The sequence below is a fragment of the Colius striatus genome, chromosome 1 (assembly GCF_028858725.1).
Source record: "Colius striatus isolate bColStr4 chromosome 1, bColStr4.1.hap1, whole genome shotgun sequence".
Lineage (NCBI taxonomy): Eukaryota > Metazoa > Chordata > Aves > Coliiformes > Coliidae > Colius > Colius striatus.
In genome coordinates this window covers 200,316,260-200,336,982 of record NC_084759.1, presented here as the reverse complement: position 1 = coordinate 200,336,982, position 20,723 = coordinate 200,316,260, and the positions used below count along the sequence as shown (strand labels likewise).

Sequence of the window (20,723 nt, the reverse complement as noted above, 5' to 3'; positions counted from 1 at the left end):
ATCAATAGCAAATAGTTTCCTGCCAGTTTTAGAAGGCAAGGCTGAGTAAGGTGCTGGAAAGGAGCTCCCATCTCCTGGGAGGTACAGTGGGAACAACATCATTACAAAAAATTGAAACAGCCACAAATGAGGTCCCAAATGGAGATTTTCATCTCCAGAAGCTCCTACATGGTTGTCCCTGGAAGTTAGGCAGATGAAGGAGGAGTAGCTATGAAGGAACAGTGATCAAAAGCCCCTCAGCTCACCTACAGTGGTATTTTTTTGTTAGTAAAATATGTCACTGTTCCCATGTAAAATGAGAGCATGGCCTTCCAGGCAGATGATTTGGTTTCCAACACAAGAGAGGACAAACTCCAGGACCAGAGGTGAGGTGAGACCTTTGCTGTTGATGAACATCCACTGATTTTCCAGCCCTGAACTCTCAAGCATTAAACTGTCCATCAGGGTTTTCTGGCATCTCTTGGGAAAAGACTCTTCACTTCTCCATGGCACTCAGACTAGGTTAAGAGTGGTTAAGTATTTACCTGATCTCCTGGGAATTCCTGAAGGCCAGTACTGATGAAAGCTGACCTTTGGTAGATGAGGCTGCTCTCCTCTGGATCCTTTTATTGTTGGCAGGTAGAGAAGCAAGCCTCTACAGAAAAGCCCTCAGAAGAATGAGGAATCTATTCCACTGCTGCTCACAGAGCCCCAGGAGCAACTGCCCACACATGACTCCAGGCCCTGGATTTCATACTGCAGCTTTCCTTTGTGGCCCTCAGCAGAGGAAAAGTGATGCCAAAGCACCCTGCAAATCCTGGGCACTGTCTCAGTGGACTCTCAGAAAATTCCCTTACACAGGGCCTCCAACTCACTTTGGATTTCACTTTGTGAAGTTTCTGAAGGTTGAGGTCATCACTTAACAAATGTGATGCCATGCCAGGTAAAAATGTGCTTTATCTCACTGGCACTCCAGGCCTGAGTTCCCTTTCACTACAACAGCATTTAAACCCCTACAAAACCAACATTCTTCAAGAGTGCTGTGGTTTAATTTTGTTTGCATGATTACTTTGATTCTTCAAGCCAAGTCCATTCAAAACCTTCAAAAATGTTTTGATGAGCAGAAAGAGGTTCTTTTTGTACACCTTTGCTCCACTTTATATTCTCCAGGTCTGGATCTAGCTCTAGGTTAGACACTTGGCTCCATGGACAAAATCCAGTTGCTCCAGTGGAGGTGTCTGCCCTCATTTCAGGCTGTGTGTATTTCAGGTGATGTGCACTTGCAGGAGGGCTTCTATCCCCCATCTGTCATTGTAGATGGTTTAGAGTTTTCCACAACCTTTGTGACATATTTGCCAACCCTGCACATAGGTCATGGCCAGCCTAGGACATTCAAATGACATAGGATCCTATGGTTAAGTAAGCAAATACTGCTCTAGATGCTTACATTGTAGACATTAATGTGTTAGCAAAGTTGTTTGTCATGGGTTTGTGTGGAGCCATTTCTGATAATGGAGAAGGGGCTGTAAAGATGGCTCTGGTAAGAAGTTGCTCAAAACCTTCCCCAGCTCTGAGTCAGACTCACTTCTGGGGCTGAGCCAATTGGGCACTTCCACAATCACTTTGAAGAAGAAGAAGAAGAAGACACAAGAGAAGGGTCCTTCCTGTTCTTGCTGTTCTTCCTTCTTTTTCAGCTGGTAGTGGAAAGATTTGGATGAGAGAGAAGCAGCCATGCAGACCCTAAGGTCAGTGAGGGAAGAGAGGAGGAGATGAATGAAGAAGGAGAAGGAGATGATGAAGACCTTGGAGGTCTTCAAGACCCGCCTGGACATGTTCCTGTGTGACCTGATTCAGGTTGACCTGCTTCTGCAAGGGGGTTGGACTGGATGATCTCTAAAGGTCCCTTCCAACCCTACCATTCTATGATTCTATGACTCCCCTGCATCCTGTAGAGAGGACTAGTGAAGCTGAGGTTGTTGGCAGTTCGTAGAGGATCCCACGCCAGAGGTAGTGACTATGCCCAGAGGAGGCTGTGAATTCATGGGAGGGTGGCTTTGCAGCAGAAGGTGCCCAGAATGCTGTTGGCCACAGAGAAGTCCCATGCTGGGGGAGTTTGTGAGCAGAAGCTGTAGCTGTTGGGAAGAACTCACACCAGAGAAGTTCATTAACGATTATGTCCTGTGGGAGGGATCCCATGTTGGAGCAGGGGAAGAATGTGAGGAGTTGTCCTCCTCTGAAGAGAGAAGCAGCAGAGCCCATCTGTGAGACACTGACCTCATTCCCCATTCCCTAACCCCTGCACCACTGAGGCAGAAGGAGGTAGAGATATGGGGAGCAGTGACCTGAGCCCAGGAAGAAAAGAGGGATGGGGGAGGGGGATCTTAAAGTGCTGGTTGTCTTTTTTTTCTCATTGTCCTGCCCTGGTTTTGCTTTTTGTTCTGTTTCTAGTAGGTAGCAGAATAGAGTTTCCTTACTTTCCTCTCTAAGTCGAGCAGTGGAGTCTGTTTTACCCAGAATCATAACTGGCAGTGAGCCCTCCCTGCCCTTGTCTCAATCCACAAGGTCCTTGGTTATTTTATTTTTCCCTCCCATTTTGCTGGGGCCTCCACCATCCTAAGGAGAGTGGGAAGGGATTGGGGACACTGAGTGAGAGACTGTCATGGTGTTTCATTGCTGGCTGGGCAAAACCATGGCATTGTCTAAGAAATCTTGTATCCAACAAGCCCTGACCACTGCAGCAAACACCATCCCAGCAACCCATCACCTGAGGAGCCTGCAGCTGGAAGCCTGAGGACCAGTCCAGCTAAGCAATTAATCTTTTCTTAACTTTTCCTTGCAAATGTTCAAGTTGACAATATTGCTAGACCTTTGTGTTAAATATGGCATGACTCCCTTCAAGAGGTCAACCAGGCCTCGAGACTACTGCAACTATTAGGCTAATTGATCATTCACTTGAGAAAGATGATGCTCAAGCTTCTTTGATCATCGTATCTTCTATTTTCAAGTTCAGCTCTACTCAGAAATGGGGCCATGTAAGGAATTGCAAATTGTGAATACTGGTTTGAGGTGATATAAACCAATACAACGTTTCAGTTATTGTCAAGAGCAAATCTTCCAGGACACCTGTTATTCTTCAGGCACCACTCTTGTTTCATGATGACAAGAGACAATCCTATCTCCTGCCTTTTTTCCTCTTCCAGAAGTGGAGTTTTCCACTTCCCTTCCTTTGGTGGGAGGCAATCCTCTATTCAAACCCCCAAACAGAAGTAACATTGTGGTTGGCTTGGCTGGTTCTTCTGCGTGGTATCTTTAGCTTCCTTCAGCCCAAAAGAGACCAGAGTTCCTCACACCAACTTTTTCCATCACAAGCACAGATTGCACCCTCCTCAAATCACAAGCACAAACCCAGGAAGAGGAGAAAGGAGACTACATGCCTTAACACAGGATTCCTTTTCCTTTCAAGTCAATGGGAGTTTCAGTAGAATTAGGATAAGGTTGAAGTGCTTGAAATACTTGATGTGCTCCCTCCAAGTAGACAATACAAAGCACAATATATTTAGCTCTTCGATGGATTACTTGAATATAACCTGATTTCCATTTCAAGCTTAAAACCAAACCAGCATACAGCTTGCATTTCTTTTGTAGCTTCACTTGTATTCTGCATTTTTAACTCAGAAGCCCACTGTTTTGCACCAATTCAGAAGCACTTGTCAAAAGGACTCCTCCTTATCTCCATTCTGCTGTGAGCTGCAGCACTTCAGAGTCTTGCACACAGTAAAATTCAGTCTTTCCTCACATTTTAGGAGTAACTGACAAGCTCCCTAATTCCTTTCAACTGCTACTTAAAAAACAGAATCCAACCAAGAAGCCAATCTCAAACCACAATATTTATATATCAAATGCCTGGAAAAATATGTTTGGAGTCCTATCTAGAGTGAGTGCTTGGAGATCAAACAGAAAAAGTCTTAAAGTCAAAGAGTCCAGTGTAAAAATGCCATCATACATGATGGTTCCAACAATGTTGCCTGTATTAAAAAGCTTACTCTGGGTATTACCACAAGCTTTGGAGTCTAAAGCTCTCTATGATGAGAGACAGTGTGCCCTTTTGATAGAGTGTTGGCAACATGTGTCTTCTTTGGTTTTTGCTTTTTCTTTTCCTATCACCATTTGGAAAAATGCTTCTAGTTTTCTTTACACATTTTGCACTATTGATTCTATGATTCTACAATTCTATTTCTTAAATCAGACTGTAACAAGTATTTTTAAAAGGGGGGGGGGTGGATTTCAAAACACAAGGAATTACTTTAAAGCAATTTAGAAGATTGGATTGAAATCCACAAAACAAAATTCAACATCTTACATGCATTCAGCAAATCTGATCCAAAATACTCTACAAGCTAGAAGATAAAGACTCCAAAATGCTTCATAAGCTCCAGCCAAATTCAAGCCACCTGTTCCATACAGCAGCAGTTATGGAAGGAGGACCCCAGGCAGGCTGCAGTGCTTGTTTCAAGCTCTGAGCTTTTCCAGAATCCACTGGATCTAAGCTGAGAACTGCTATATACAGGAAAAGACAGACAGTGAGACAAAGCCACCATCATGGTCAAGATGTTGTAGCATAACACCTTCCTGGACACTGTCAATGTATACGTTAATCAGAATCACAGAACCACAGAATCTCAAGGGCTGGAAGGGACCTTAAAAGATCATCCAGTTGAACCCCCCTGCCAGAGCAGGAGCACCTAGAATAGGTCACACAGGAACTCATCCAGGTGAATTTGGAATGTTCCCAGAGAAGGAGACTCCACAACCCATCTGGGCAGCCTGTGCCAGTGCTCCCTCACCTCAACAAGGAAGAAATTCTTCCTTGTATTTCTTTGGAACCTCTTATGCTCCAGCTTATACCCATTGCCTCTTATCCTGTCATTGGCCATCACTGAGAACAGCCTGGCTCCAGCCTCCTGACACCCACCCTTTACATATTTGTAAACATTAATGAGATCACCCCTCAGTCTCCTCCAAGCTAAAGAGCCCCAGCTCCCTCAGCCTACAAGTGGGCTTAGGAGCAGGTTAGAGAACACACTTAGCCCTGGGAAGCCTGAGTTTTCTCCATTTCAAAACATAGGAAATGCTGTAAATACCATAGCAAATGCAATTACCAGAGCGTGACAAACATCACTTTGTTAGCAGGGACCACAGGAGGCTGCCAATGTTTCAGATGTTTCTGACAATGAGCAGGAATCAAGGGTCAGGCCTGAAATCCAGACACAGAACAGGCAGGACTCAGGGATGCCTCCAGTCAGAGATTTTGGGTTTAGCCCTTATCTATCCAGATGCTGTGATAAACAAGCTTCTCAACACCTGCAATAAGTTTCTGGATCAACAACCATCTGTAAGCAGCACGATGCATTCCAGCAGCTCCAGAGTGCCACTGACTTGGAAGCACCAGGACATTTCCCTGCAATACTTCAGGTGCCTTCTAGGTATGGCTAAATATTGATGGGTTTTATCAGTGGATGTAGTTTTGAGCCATTTTTATTGCAGTGGGAAAGTTTTGACCATAAAATACTGTTTCCAGGATACATTTAATCTACTGTTCTGCACCTTTGGGAAAAGAACCAAGAGTCACATTTGATCCCTTGTCCTTTGAAATCGAGACTTAAGAAAACAAAGGCTCCATTAGGATTCCAAGGGACATGTTGTGAAGTGTTCACTGAACTCAGACAAAACGTGCCTGAGCCTAAAACATGTATAAGGACAGTCACTGATAGCAGTAACAACCCTTCCCTGGAGTCTTCTTAAAACTGTTCATTTCCAGCCCACAGGCTTTTCTCAACATCAGCATTCATGCTCAGCATGGCTGTAGCTGTCTGAAGGGCCCAGGGAACTTGCAAGTCATTTTTAGAAGAATTCACTTCTAAGTAGCCTTTTTTAATGCAGCTGATGGAGAGAGGCTTTGGATGCTATCTGGTACCTCCTGGAGCTGCTCAGCCACAACATGGGAGACCTGAAGCCTCTTCAGAGGGAGGAAGTCCCTGCTGTCGTCACAGCCATCCACTTTGAGGAATAAGTGGATGGGGACAGAGCACTCTGAAACCCTGTGTAGTCCTTCCCTGAGCCATGTCATGGACCTCCTCCAAAGGCAAGCAGCAGCAGGAGAATGTCACAATCTCCCAGCTTGACCCAAGCTCTGTACCTGATGCAGATTTCACCACGTGAGTTGGCTACACATTTCAGTAGATTACTTCCTCATTTCCTATTTTCATGGGGTTTTAAAGTTTTCTCTCATTTACTTCTGTTATTTTTGTCTCTACTTAGAGATGCTTCCCCAACAGAAGTACTTACAGACCAAGAATAAGCTGCCTGTTTCCTTGCCACAGATAAATCATGTGCACAGAGATTCTCACTTTAAGGGATCTTTTATGGACCATGAATAAGCTCTCTCCCATATATCTGAAAACTCAAAGCTCTTTAAAACCATGGGCTGGCATCTGGTAGAGGTCTCCCATAGCTGCTGTGGCTAAACTCATTTCTCGTTACCCCTCCTCTTCCATATCCCATGATGATGCTTTTAAGGTGGAAAAGAGATTCCTTGCTCTGCAACAAAATAGAGGACTTTGAGAGAATGTGGCTGCTATGTTCGTCCTTCAAAGGCTCTGAAACCCAACTTCTTTCCTCATGTGATGGAAATGGGAACTTACAGCATCTGAATTTCTACTCCTATACTCAGTACAAGCTGTTCCTTCACTTTGACTTTCCTTCCTTTCTCTCCTTACCATCCAGTTAAGCAACTAACTACATTTTTTCCAGTGAAAAATGTAATCAAAAACATCCAGAAGAACATAATTGTGTTCAGACCTCGTCTAACAGCTCTGGAAAGACAAAAACCATGCCAAACAAATAAATGTGCTCTGAAATGGGTATACAGTGAAGACAGCAGAGCTGATTGACTGCATTTTGAGGCGATGAAGAGGACACACATCACTGTCCACCCAAAGAAGTAAGCCAGACTTCGTACCACCAACATGCTTTGGTTTGAATAAAACCAAACCCCAATTGCTTATGGGTCACCCATCTGAACAGGTCTCATTACTTGAAGTATGGCACTGCCTGTGCAACAAGGCTGGAAGCTGTGGAGAAGGAAGGGGAAGGGCACAGGATTTAGTGTTTCCAGACAGACAAAGTATTTAGATAGTTGTTTCTAATCACAGTGGTGATAAATCCTGGGTCAAAGAGAATTGTCTCCATTGGCCTGAGACACAGAGCCTAAATGCCAGCCTTTCTTCTACCATCTGCAGAATGGGAAGAGTTCTCCTGTTCCCTCTGCATGGTGATAAATGTGAGTCAGTTCAGGATCACAGTATGTAGGTACTAGGCTGCATTTGAGTCCCACACCTTGCCTCAACACAAAACACTGCACTGACATTCCCCCTTGCAGTATCTAGGACTTCTACTGGTTCCCCCCTGATCTAGGAAATGCAACAATACTGCAAAGCAAGTCCATTAAATGCTTTCAGATCTCAGCAAGTATTTCCTTGCTTGCTCTGAGGTTTTTCGGAAGAAACTGAGGCCTGGCTTTCTAGCCATGTTATTTCCCCTCCACATCACAGTGTCACAGAAACCTCCTTCTCCCTCAGTACATTTTTCCCTACCATCATTCATTTTAAAGATAACTGAAGTAGCTGAGTTCTTCCAAAAACAAACAGGGACAGCAAAAGGAGGCAGTCACTCACTCAGCTGCCAGAGGCACCTGTGACCATTTCAGCAGCATCCAGCTGCAATTAGTCACACTGACACCTCACAGTTCTGGTCCCCTGAAACCAGCCTCTCTTGTTTGTCACTTTGCATTAGCTGCTGCAAGGTGCTGTGTGCTTCCAGGGCTGGCAGTGAAGGCAAGCACAGGACTGAGTGGCCAGTGCTGGCTGAGCACAAGGGGCAAGGACACTTCTCCTGGGGAGTGTGGAAAGGCAAAGTGACTAGTGAAAGCAGGATGGGCTTTGATAGGCTCCACTTGCAGCTTCCATTAGGGATTCAAAGCACTGCAGCCTCAGAGTCAACATGGTGAAAATAAACATCAAAATGCATGGGCTGGGAGAAAATATGTCCCAGATTGAAAGATCTCATCTCCCTTCAAGCCATAATGGCTGATCTGGTTACAGGCAGTATTACAGATGTCTCATCTGCCCACTGGTTTTTGGAAGGTGTTGATTTTAGTCAATGCTTTGCTCCATCTTTTTCTGTATCTATCTCACAGATGAGTCAGGAGGATAAGAGAAATGGAAAGACCAGAAGAAAGTGGAAAAACTTTTCCCTGGATTCAAGGTGCACGGGGGTCAGTAACTAAACCAAAGACTCAATGTGCCCACAGCAGCTGTAGGAGCAATGGATGCTTCAAGGACAGATCCTGGCCCAGGAACCATGGTCCACATGACTTACTTCATTTTGACTGCTCTGGCCCAGAAAACTTGCCTGAGACTCAATCTGAATGTATTCCCTAAACATCTGGCCCAAACCAAGATCTAAGGAAATCCAAGCAGTTGAAGGGCCAGCTGCATCCAGCTCAGGTGTTTGGTTTTTCCTCCTGTTCCCAACCCAATCAAAAGCACTGAAATAGTCTCAGTGGGTTACAGAAAGTGGGGATGACAGGAGTCATATTTGAGCATCTTCCAGTAGCTCTCCAGATAAATCAGTGCTCTCACCCCTCATAGTCTGTGGTGTCAGATGTCCTCTCTCACCTTCCCCTGCTGGGAAGGCCATGAACAGGAGGGCAGGGCAGAAAAGCAGAGGAATCAGGGAAGGAGACAGAGGACCAAAGTCATCCTCCTCATGTGTTCTTATTGCTCCTTTTCCCATGACCCTGATGTCTGCAGAGAGTATGGAAGAGGTCCACTCCTCCTTACAGTGCTGCAATTTGCAGCCTACCTTCATACACAGATGCTCAGAGGTGTAGCTTCAAACCTTCCACTGCCCTCCTCTGAGAGATATCTCCCATTTCAGCCCCTTCTGTGTGAACACAGAGGGAATGTGACCTGCTCAGTGAAAATCCCCTCTCTCCTCCCTATCCTAAGACAACAGCAGTGACATCTTACCTATGCTGCACACTATGGAGTTAGCCCCAGCCAGGCAGCTGCATCTTTCCAGCATGGCTGGGAAACACATTCCCTTGGCTCAGAGTTAGGGATGAAGGGTCTTCAAAAAAATCTGTCCAGCTAAGCAAGGACTGTGGCAGGATTTGTGCTCAGCAGCACCACCACACATCTTCCAAACACCTCTGGGCTGGAAACCCCAAAGGCAGAGCATGCCTCCAGCCTCGGATTCGAAACACAGGAGAGACAATGAGGTCTCTTCACACCCATCTTTGTGTGCAGAGATCAATCTGCAATGACCAGCTTCCTCTGGGGCCACCAGCAGTTTCCCACTCCTGTGGCAGTAGAAGCCAGATGGAGAGCCAAAAGGTGTCCTGGGGCTGGGGTCAGATGCCTGCCCATCACCTCATTTATGAACAGCAGCAGATAGCCTCGTGCCATGAAATCCAGAATGATTTAGTGGATTTGGCAGAGCTTCTTAAAATTGTGGCTCTGGATAATTAAAAGCAGCCTGGAGCCATGTGGGTCTTTATTCACTGCCAGTTCCTGGAAGGATTGTTGCTTTGCCCTTTGGAGGAGGCAGCCATGTACATAAACTCAACATCCCCATAGCTGTCTAAGCTTTGCCTGCTTGGCAGAAGTATTCTTAAGGGTATCATGTATGTGGATGTGCCTGAGCCATAGTCAGAGAGAGAGCCGTGCTCTGAAGTAATCTGCACTGCTTAATAGGGAGCAAGTTGATCTAGACTCATTCACCAGGAGCTGGGATGTTGTTCTGGGACTCCTCTCACCTCATCCTGCACCCATTTTAGTACCAGGAGGGTGCTAAGCGGAGGCCTCACCTTGGCAGCACTCCACCAGTCACGGCTGCCAGTGGGGAAAGAGTTCAGATGGTGGGCAAAAACTCTTTATTCAACTCCAAATTCAGACTGTTCCCAACCAGTATTAAATTCAAGGCTCCCATCCTGCCTCAGGTCACCCCTCCTACATGGCATATGGCTGTCAGCCAACCTGCCTTCTGACACAGAAATAAGATGCCACTACGAGATACCCTAAAACCAGATACATTTCCCCATTTTTCTCCTGGGAAGCCCTCAGAACATCTCTCCTGGGTGCTATAAATATGGTAAAGACCATATGCAATGGAAACATCCTGTGAATAAGCCTATTGTGTACTCCTTTGTGATCTTTTATTCTGTACTGTAGAAGCTCGTCTGCATGTGGGAAGACAGAAAACTGATAGGGAGATGCCAATCAGAGCTCTAAGAATCCTCTGTCTCTAGTTGGGTGGGAAGGTTTGGAAATGTGTCAATGCCATCTTTATGCCAAAAGACTCTTGGGGGTGTTCCCCAAAAATATCAACTGTCTCATGGTCTCTCCTCATCCCAGACACTTGTCAGCAGTTCTCCATTTCATCTAATATTGCTTACATGTATTCAAATTAAACACAGATCACAGGGAGGGGATACACTCTGGGTGGGTTTCTGGGAGGAAAACAGAAGCACTGTAAATCACTATGAAAACAACCCAGAAGCCATATACACTTTCTATCATGCTATTAAAGCTAATGGAGCAACAACCCTTCTAGCAAATGTCAGGAAAAGAAACCAAATGTAAATTTTCAAGCTTCTGCATATTGGACCTTCCTTTCATCTCTTTCAAGGTCTTTTTGCCTTGCCCTTGCCATGTAGCACTGATTTGTACTGAGAATTTTTTCCATTTGCCTAGTAACTCAGGGCCAGAGAAGGGAGGATCATTTACATGGCTCATGCCACCAGCAGACACAAAAGGCTAGTACATGGGAATTAAACAAAACTGTCTTAACCAAGCCAGGCTGCTGCTTGCCCTTTTCCAGACCAGTTCTTCCCCTAAAACTGCTGGCTCTGGACTGCAGCATTTTCCAGCCCTGTGACACTCCCAGAACTCAGATCAGAGAGGGAACTCCTGAAGAGAAGTTCTTAACTCTTCAAGAGAAAAAACAAATTGTTTTTTCATTTTCTCTCCATGGATGAATTTCAGCTGAAATCCATTACAGTCATCAGCTTTTTTTTTCTACTGCCCAGGCTTCTCATGATTCCCTTAGTGGAGTCACCCTCAGCATCACCAATATCCATTTCAGCCTCAGCAGGTAGAGCTTTTATCCCTACACCCAAGGCAGCTCAGCTTCTCTCCAGCAGGTAACTAGCCATGATACTATATAATCAGACTGAAAAATAGGGCTGTCAGAAAAATGATGGGAGCTTCTCCAACTTCCCTTCTTCTTTTCCTTTCTGCTGAAGCATGTTGCCTGAGGAGAGAGATCAAAACAGCTCCCCATGCCAAGTGTCACATGAGCAAGCTCTTCTCTGGTAGCCCAAAGGTCTTTTGTGGATGTGGCTATTTCTCTGTCCTGTGAATGAGATCCATGGCCATCTGCCTGGCTGAGAGCACTGGGGAAGAGATGGGCTGGGACCATGGAATCACAGAATCTTTAGGGTTGGAAGGGACCTCAAAAGCACATCCAGTGCAACCCCCCTGCCAGAGCAGGAGCATCTAGAGCAGGTCACACAGGAACTCATCCAGGTGAATTTGGAATGTCTCCAGAGAAAGAGACTCCACACCCCATCTGGGCAGCCTGTGCCAGTGCTCCCTCACCTCAACAAGGAAGAGATTCTTCCTTGTATTTCTTTGGAACCTCTTATTTTCCAGTTTATACCCATTGCCCCTTATCCTATCATTGGCCATCATTGAGAACAGCCTGCCTCCATCCTCCTGACACCTGCTCTTTAGATATTTGTAAACATTAATGAGGTCACTCCTCAGTCTCCTCTTCTCCAAACTAAAGAGCCCCAGCTCCCTCAGCCATCCATCATAAGGGAGATGCCCCACTGCAAATGCTCTGCTGCCCACAGACAGGTTCAGGGAATGATACGACCCAGTGGCTCCCAGTTCATGCACACAGCCTTTGCTAAGATATAAGTAGTTCAGAACCTATTACTTCTGCTTTCACAGAGGAAGAATGCCATCTCATTTAATTTTTCCTTTGAATAATAATGGCAAGGCCATTTATGCAATTACATTTTGTTTCTGATCCAGCTGCCTTTTCAGCTGCTCCAAAGCCTTGCAGGTGTCCTAACCGAGTCATCAGGTTGTTAGAGCAGTCAAAGAGCCAGGCCCAAAGATGATAAGCAGATACTTGCAGACTGCTCTGCTAACCCACTAATTACCTTGCTTTTTATTTGGCACACTGACTACTCTCATGAAAGCTTTATTATAACTCAGATAAATCTCCGGAGGTCTCTCAGAAGGCAAGTCCATTCATCAAAAGCAATTGAAGTAACAACATGGTTGTGGTTCTGATGCTTGAGAGAAGAGGCAATGCGAGGAGGGAGGCTTAATAAAAGATGTAATCTCTCCCTGCAATCTGAGTTTAATTAAAGCTATTGGACTCCTTCATTTCCGTGAGCTTTATCACAGTGCCAGTGCTCTCACACAGTGATGGGTTTGACACACGCTGTTATTCCCCTGTTATGATGCACATAGGGACATTCTGCAACTCTCCCACATGAATAAAAGGGAGGCCAAAAGACCATGTTTCCTTACTGACCTGTTGACAAAATCAGGAGTTAAAGCCCCTATAACTAACTGTAAGCACTGTTAGACACTTCTACAGACATCTTCTTTACACATTGCACAACCCTGCAGAACAGCCAAGTCAGAAGGAGAAATTACAGACTCTAGATTTGCACTAAAATGGTAAAACTCTGCAGGGGAGGCAAGATTTCAATCCCAACTCACTTTGTCACCCCGAGGCTTAGCAGAAGGCACTGTGAGAGGGAGAAACCACAAGAGCAATTCCCAGCTCCCAGCTTGAGCAAGCAGAAATCAACCCTGCGTGTAGAAAAGTATCATCTGTCACTTTGCCATAAGAAAAAGTTGTTGTGAGAAAGAGGCATTGGCACATGCAGATGCTCCCCAGGCTTTTGGGATTTTTCTGTTCCCCTTCTCTGTCCCTGGAGGAGGATGATGCTGGCTGCACCGCTGCATGCTCATCCCTGTTTCCCCCAAAAAACCTCCTTTTTGAGCAAGAAAAGGTCACAAGGCTGCTCCCTAAAAATGTCAGTAATCCTGCATCAGAACTGGGTGGCACAAAGGAGTTTGTGAGTAATTTTAGGGGCAAGCAGGGAGTAAAGGAAAAGGGTTGTCTGAGGTGGTTTCCCGAGGCAGGAGTGACCCAGAGGCTGCACACCGGCCGGCACAGGAGAAGCTGTCCCAGCCACGTATGGGGCTGTCAGACTTCACAAACTCTTTGATACATCTGCAGTTCTTCCTTCAGGGGCCAACATGAGATGTGGGTAAAAACATGGACCTTTCAAAGATTTTACTTAGGTTTTTATTACTTCTTAATTGTTCTTTTCTTTAATAAAAGCACCTTATTAAAAGAAACTGCTGTGACTGCAGGATTCCTTGGAAAGGCGAATACTGCATTTCTCCCAGGGGCAGAGGGTGGGAAGAATTGACTAAAACTGTAATTCTAAAAGTGGAAAATGAGTGTTTCTGTGTTATTACCTCCATCAAGATCAGCCTTGGGACTGGGCCAAACCTGGGACCCAGGTACTTACAATGTACTGCAAGAAGAGGCCCATTGCTCTGCAAGAAGTTGTAGCCACTCATTGCAAGCCCAGCTCCAACCTAAAGCCTGGTGGGAGCTCAGGGCTTTAGCAACAGCCTTGGGGAAATGGCTGCAATGTAAAGCAGGAGCTCTGTAAACATCAATAAGGGGCTGTGAGAAAAGTCAGGATGGAACACAATTAATTACTGCCTCTGCGAAAATCAAAGCCAAAATGCAAGTACCTAAAGAAATGAAAGCTGGAGCTAACCACTGCTCTCCAGAGTGACCAGAACAAGCACCTGAGGGAATTTATGAGACTATGAGGTTATTGGAAAACTATGGAAAGCAGTATTTGGCCATCAGCCCAGACAGCAAGGAGCTTACAAACACATCTGGAATTAGCTTCCAGTGACAGCAGCAAGGCCAGGATGGGGAATGTGTTATCCCCAACAAGATGTGCCTAGGGTCTGGCCTCTTTTCACTATGTGCCATGAGGCTTTCCAAAAACTATAAGTGTTTCCCCACGATGGAGAAGGCAGGTGGCACATCCAAGGGCATCAAGAAGTCAGGAGGATGGAGCCAGGCTCTTCTCTATGATGGCCAATGACAGGAGAAGGAGCAATGGGTATAAACTGGAACACAAGAGGCTCCAAAGAAATACAAGGAATAATTTCTTCTCTGTTCATGTGAGGGAGCACTGGCACAGGCTGCCCAGATGGGTTGTGGAGTCTCTTTCTCTGGAGACATTCAAAACCCACTGGACGAGTTCCTGTGTGTCCTACTCTAGGTGCTCCTGCTCTGGCAGGGGGGTTGCACTGGATGTGCTTTTGAGGTCCCTCCCAACCCTAAAGATTCTGTGATTCTGTGATCTCTTTGATCTCTTTTGCATCATCAGACACACTTGCTGGGAGGAGGAGAAGGAGCTGTCAGGGTTTTTCTTGTGTCACTCGTTGGGACAGCCCAGACAAGGCTGCCTGCATGCAAGGAGCATGACAAAGAGAAGAGAGTGATGAGGAGGGCAGGATGTCAGTGGTCACCTTTGGGTCCTCTGCTCCACAGGCTCAGGCACACCCTGCAGAGGGAACCTCTTGCTGGGAGCAGCATTACAAGAGGCAAAAGATGTTCACCCATCATGAGGTTCTCTCACCTTCTGGCTGAGCACCCCAGAGCTACGAACATAAACTATTCATTGCAGCTGCACATGTTTTCAACACTGCATTGTCCCTAAAAATACCCACCCCAGAAGTATGTCAAGAGTAAGGTACAAGGCCATAAGCAAAATACAAAAAGTCTTTTGGAATATGGGATACAGCTGTAAACAGGAGATTCCATCATAACTTTATTCCAAACCTACTTGGTCATGCTGTTTTTGACAGAGATGCTTTTTAAGATATCCTTGCAAGCAGCTGTCCCAAAACCCACAGGTAGGACCTTACCTACTAACTCCTGAAACCAGACCTTCACCTCAGCTGTCTTCTGCTCTGAGGATCTCAATGTTTCCATATTTGTCCTCTTAGTGCACAAAACATCTGTGATGGATTTTAATTAGCCATTTATGCCAGTACACAGCAACAACACCCCTGACTCCTCACTTCAGTGTGATCCTCGTCAGAAGACCCTTCCCTCTTTGTCCAAGCTCTCCACAACCTGACACCATGGCAGAAACCTCCTTTGGGTGATCCCAGGCTCCCAAAGAGCCTCTTCAAGAATAATTCTCTGACTAATGCTCACTTTCTGTGCCACAAACTGGCACGTGCCCCAGGTTTCAGCTCAGGAGACAGCTGGGGGGCAGCTCAGCTGAGCACAGTGGGAAATGGAAATTGTTTGCACTGTGATGGGATGTGAGTAGACACAGTGGCAACTGGGATAGTCACCATTGGATGTGACAAGGCAAAGACCTTCACTGGGAAGAGCTGGGGAACAGATTCCTTAATACCATAGCAGCCAGAAACACCATCCCCTTCCCAGGCTGGGGCACACAGGCGCCAGGAGCCAGTGCTCAGCTGGACAAACACAGATGCAGGAGCTGAGAGAGCACAGTCAGCCCAAGCTATTTTTAACTGGTGCAGAGGAAGCTTTTACTTTTCCTTACGAAGGAGAGACAAAGTGTCCATCAGTTGTGCTCAATTCATTCACTCAACGGGTGGGTGTTGAAGTATGTAAAGCCCCCAGTCCCTGGTCTGTGTGACCAGCAGCTCTAATCCCCCCTAATCTGCTCACAGCTGCCCAGGGTCAAAGAGCACAACAGCTGAAATGCACTTTTGACACACAGACTTTTGGTTGCCCCAACTTATCCTGGGGGCTTCTGCCTTGTGATTTCCATTAAAGCTAACCAGGGAGATTCACCACTGGCATAGAAGAGCCACAGCCCATCAAGATCCCCCACATTGAGCTCAGCGTGGCTAAATAAACCCTGCAAAGGCATTACAGACACTGGGAGTTGGATCTGGTGGTCCTCCAGTGACACTTTCCTCTCCTGGAGGAAAATCTGTGGATTTGGCAGCAGCAGTGCCTTTACTTGACAAATATGTTGCTTGTGGCACTGGGCAGCCTGCAGTCTGGCAGGGAGGAGGCAGGGCCAGGATCTGGGCTCTCTGCCTCCCCCTTCTTGCCCAGCCAAGGTTACAGCTCTGCAATCTAATGGCAAGAACTCATTTTCTCTTGAACATCAATTCCTGCTGCTGTCTCCAAATATATATTTGAACACCACAGTTCCTTACTAACTCCCCAAACTATCAGTAGTGAGAAAACTCTGTCTCAAGGGGCATCCCAAGAAGTGGGTTCTGTCACTGGCCAGATGGCCACAAAGCAGCTCAAACTTTGGACACTGGCAGTTAGCCAGATGGAGAAGGGAAAGGGCTCAGCTGGGTATTAAGCTCCCTCTCTCCAGCTCCCAAACAAGTTACTAGTGCCTCTGCTGCCATAAGCAAATATTGTGCCTTAGATGAATCCATAGCAAGTGACAGCACATGGCCTGTCCATCCTGACCTAAAGAGCAATCTAAAACCTCTAACCTCATAAAACAAGGTTTGGTACTAGAACAGCTTCCCAAGTTCCACTTTTGCAGCTGAAGATGCACATCCAGAACATTCACACACATAACTGCAGGTTGCTCTTCACTGCCATGGAAGCATTTATAAATCCTGCCTTTATTACATACATGACAGCTCCATAAAGGGGCTTAGAAGCCACTTACAACAGTCATTATTGGACTTTCCATACCAAAAATGTACTGTCTTAAGAGAGGATTGCCGAGAGAACTTCTTGCTGTGGGCTCCCTTGAGAGGAGAAAGAGGTGTTTCATTCAGCTTGTTCAGAAGTGCTGGTATCATACAAACAAATCATGCTCTTAAGACTCTGTTTCTGCCCAGCTGCTAGAGAGACAGCTCAAGGCAATTAGTTCAGTAGATATTTATGCTGTTAGGTGGAGTTAGGCAAGAATAATCTCTGGGCAGTTTGTCACAGTCCAGGCACTGCTCTCACTACATGAGATGAACACAAAAGTCAAAAAGCAAAACCCAAAATCTTCAAGCTGAAGTTCAAGTTTGGGGTCTACTGACAGCAAACCCAGGAATGACCTGAGTGGAGCAGAACAGAATTGCAGGCAATACTGATTTCCAACAGGTCATGAGCAGGTTGATACCATGCTTTGCTCAGGTCCACAGGAAGCTAAAGAGCTAAGAGGTCAGCTTTGAAAACAGAGCTTAATACTAATTTGTTACTTTGCCAGTCGTATCACCAAAGGACCATGCAAATCAGGCACCTGCTGCTCTGCATTCAAACATATATATGTATATATATATATATATGCTTGCAAATGACTTGGGAGTGTCTGTGCTCCCTTGGAAAACAAGCCCAGGAGAGCAAATAAGTCACTTACCCGATTGTCCTCTTGAATCTCCCAGTCACTGGAGAAACTCAAGACATGCTGTGCCTGTGAGCAGTTAGAAAACTGGAACAGGCTGGAGAACATCCTTCTGTTCTCCTGGGTATCCGGGAAGATCGCCTCCTGGAAGTTGACTCCGTGTGGCAGGAGGATGTAGTTCTCATCCATTCTGAAACACAAATGGCCAAGGCAGCCCGCTGTCAGGCTCCACAGCACTTGCTCTCCTGTGGAAGTCACCCCTCGTACTTCTGCACAGCTCAACAAGTGCTACCAAAGTCACACAGACAGACTTCTAGCTGGCACATGGCTCTCGGCTCTCCTGCCACTTAGTTGCCAAGACAGCAGTTTCCACCATGAAGGACCAGACCAGGCAGCAGCATTAAGGACCCAACAGTCTCCTGCTACCCTGCAGGTAGCAATGAACCCCCATGAATGAGGCAAACTTATGTTTTGGCCCATAGTTCCTACTGAATTGGCATCACTTTGCCCTTGATCCTGGAGTTAAGTACTCCTTCAAGCAGTCAATAAATAACTTGTGCAAAACGTGTTTAAACATATTGCCACTGACAGAGCACTAGACGGCATCAAACTGTGTTTTGTTACACACTCAGTGTAAGGATATACCAAGTATTTCAAAACAAGCCTCTGAGTAGCATTTCACAAATGCTCTTGGATTGAAAGGTCGCAGCGATGGCTCTGTTCCCACCTTGTGGTTTATTTTCTTATTCTTTCGATGAGCCCCAAGTCAGGCTCTGGCTGGGACTCGGGAGAGCCGAGAGAAAGTTACGGGGGGAGTTTTTGGAGTCAGGACTTAATCTCTCACGCCAAACTTGTGCGAACAGGAGCTGCCTCAGACCAGCGCTGTGCCTATCCCCCGAAGCAGCAGTACCCAGGAGCTTCTCACCCCGCACATCTGCCGCCCTCCCTCCATGCTGGAGTATTTTAGGGTTTGGGTGGCTTTTTTTCCCCCGATAAAACTGGGGGTGGATGCTCCGAGGAGCCGGCGCTGAGCAGAGAGCGCGGCGGCGGGACGGAGCGAACCCCGCCGCAGCCGCGGGGATGCCTCGGAACCACCCCCCAAGCCTCCCCTTTCGTTATCCCGGGACTCACCGAAGGAAGAAGAAGTAAGCGTAGCCCTGCATGACGGTGTGCGAGTGGCAGGAGAAGTAGCCGAGGCCGGTGAGGTTGAGGCGGGAGCCGGCGGGCACCTCCAGCATGCTGCCCCACGCCTGGTCGCACAGCAGCTCGATCTCGGCCGAATAAAAGAGCCCCCCTCCCGCTCCCTGCTGGGAGCCGCCCGGGGGTCCCCTCTGCCAGGGCAGGTAGTTATAGGCGCCGTAGGGATCGGGGTGCAGGGCCAGCACCCGGGCGTACACGATGATCGCCGCCAGCTCGGCTCGGCAGCCCTCGCTCAGCGGTCGCCACTCGGCCGGCAATTGGCAGCCCCCTCCGCCGGCCGCTCGCCCCCCCAGCCACGACCCCAGCCCCAGCGCCAGCAACGGCAGCAGCCGCGGCGCAGGCGGCATCGCGGCCGGGCCGGGGGCAGCGGCGGCCGGGCCGGGGGCAGCGGCGGCCGGAGGGCAGGGGACGGGGGTTGGGGGAGAAGCGCGGGGTGTAGCCGGGGAAGGGTGTCGAGGGGGACGGTCTGGAGACGCTGAGGGCTTCCCCGGAGGATGCGGGCGGCGAGGGGGCTGGGGGAGAGGTGCAAATGCACCGAGAGGCAGTGAGGGGGGAGATGCGAAGGAGCGGGGAAGAGAGAAGGGGTGCAAAGGGACTGGGGGGGGCAAGTGGGAGGGGAGAATGTCAGGAGGCAGATACCCAAAGGCTGAGATCCAAGCAGGGCAGAGGTGCAAAGGGGCAAAGATTGAAAGGGTGGAGGGGAGGAGGGTGCCCAGGGGCAGAGATGCGAGAAGCAGGGAGACGCAAAGGGGAGGGATGGGAAAAAGGCAGAGAGGCGAAGGGGGCAGAGAGGCAAAGGGGAGGGATGTAAATGAGAGAGGTGCAAAGGGGGAGGTGAAGAGGGAGGGATACGAAGGGGAGGGATGCAAAGGCAGGGTTGCAAAGAGGATTGCAAAGAGGAGGATTGCAAAGGGAAGAGGTGGACAGGACGGAGAGTGTAAAGAATCAAGATGTAACAGGGCAGAGACGAGAAGGGCAAGCACACCCTGGCGTGGGGGCAACTGCTGCCAGGCATCTCCGGGCCCCAGAGTGGGCACTTGGTGACACCCATGGCTTTGGGAGGTGAAGGGGTGGCTCCTAGAGTGTTGGGAGTGAGAGGGTCCCAGTGGAACAGGGTGCTGTGCATAGTGCCTGCTGGGAAAAGAAGAGCCTGGGAAACTGAAGATGTGTGTGTGTGGAAGCTTCTAACCCTGGCCACCCACTGCTCTCACTTCAAATGAGGATAGAGAAAAACCTACAAGTGGAGGAGAGCAGCTCTTCCCAACAGCCTGCAACTTTTTCAAATACTTCTGGTGAGCAAGGTAAAAATAAAAAGCCTGGTCTCAGTGTATTTTTGCATCCCCCCCTGTTTCCTCCTAGAGCTGACTGAGGCAGCTTCGGGTGTCTCCAGCTTTTTGGCAGATGGCTCAGAGACTGACCCTCTCCCCACATGCAAACGGTTGTGGAGCTTTTCCCGGGGGCCTTGCACCACTCACAGCCCAAAATAGCCTCTTTCTATTTCAGTATTCTTCTTTTCCCACATCTGACCTCACAGACAGAGACAAGAGTGGGCATGGGATACTTAAAAACTTTGTTAGAGTATGAATGTGAGAGAGGCACAGTCCCAGCTAAACCCAGCTGTGATGGATACTAAAAGTTTGATTGCATGTCCTGGCTGGTTTCCTTAATCTCATCCTCTGTCTGTCTCCATCTGCCCAAGTAGGAGTACTTGGGAGCAGAAGGTACTATGCTCATGCTGTGCTTGGTATAGGAGGGGGTCCTCGTGCATGACTGGTGTTGGAAATAATGTGCAAAATAATCAATCCTCAGTTAAATAATGCTAAGCCAAGTTCATGACAGTGAGACAAGACCTCTTCTGTGACAAGTGTTTCCCTCTGGAATAGTTTCATCAGACTCAGCTGTGCGATGAAGAGTTTAACAACAGTATCATTCATACTTCATGATGGCATGGTCCTACATTGTATTTCAGTGTAGCTTTGTGCAAGAACAGCAAAATCTCTAC

General features: G+C 47.4%; 1 protein-coding gene across 1 annotated transcript in view; it reads right to left on the bottom strand.

The window, feature by feature from the left end:
- CCDC3 (coiled-coil domain containing 3) overlaps positions 1 to 19,068 on the bottom strand; it is a 44,129-nt gene extending 25,061 nt beyond the window's left edge. The window contains exons 1-2 of the mRNA XM_062020309.1: positions 18,653 to 19,068; positions 17,537 to 17,711 (exon numbers count right to left, since the gene is read on the bottom strand). Coding sequence (XP_061876293.1) covers positions 17,537 to 17,711; positions 18,653 to 19,068 — 591 coding nt within the window. The remainder of the gene's footprint in view (positions 1 to 17,536; positions 17,712 to 18,652) is intronic.
- Positions 19,069 to 20,723: the final 1,655 nt, after the last annotated feature.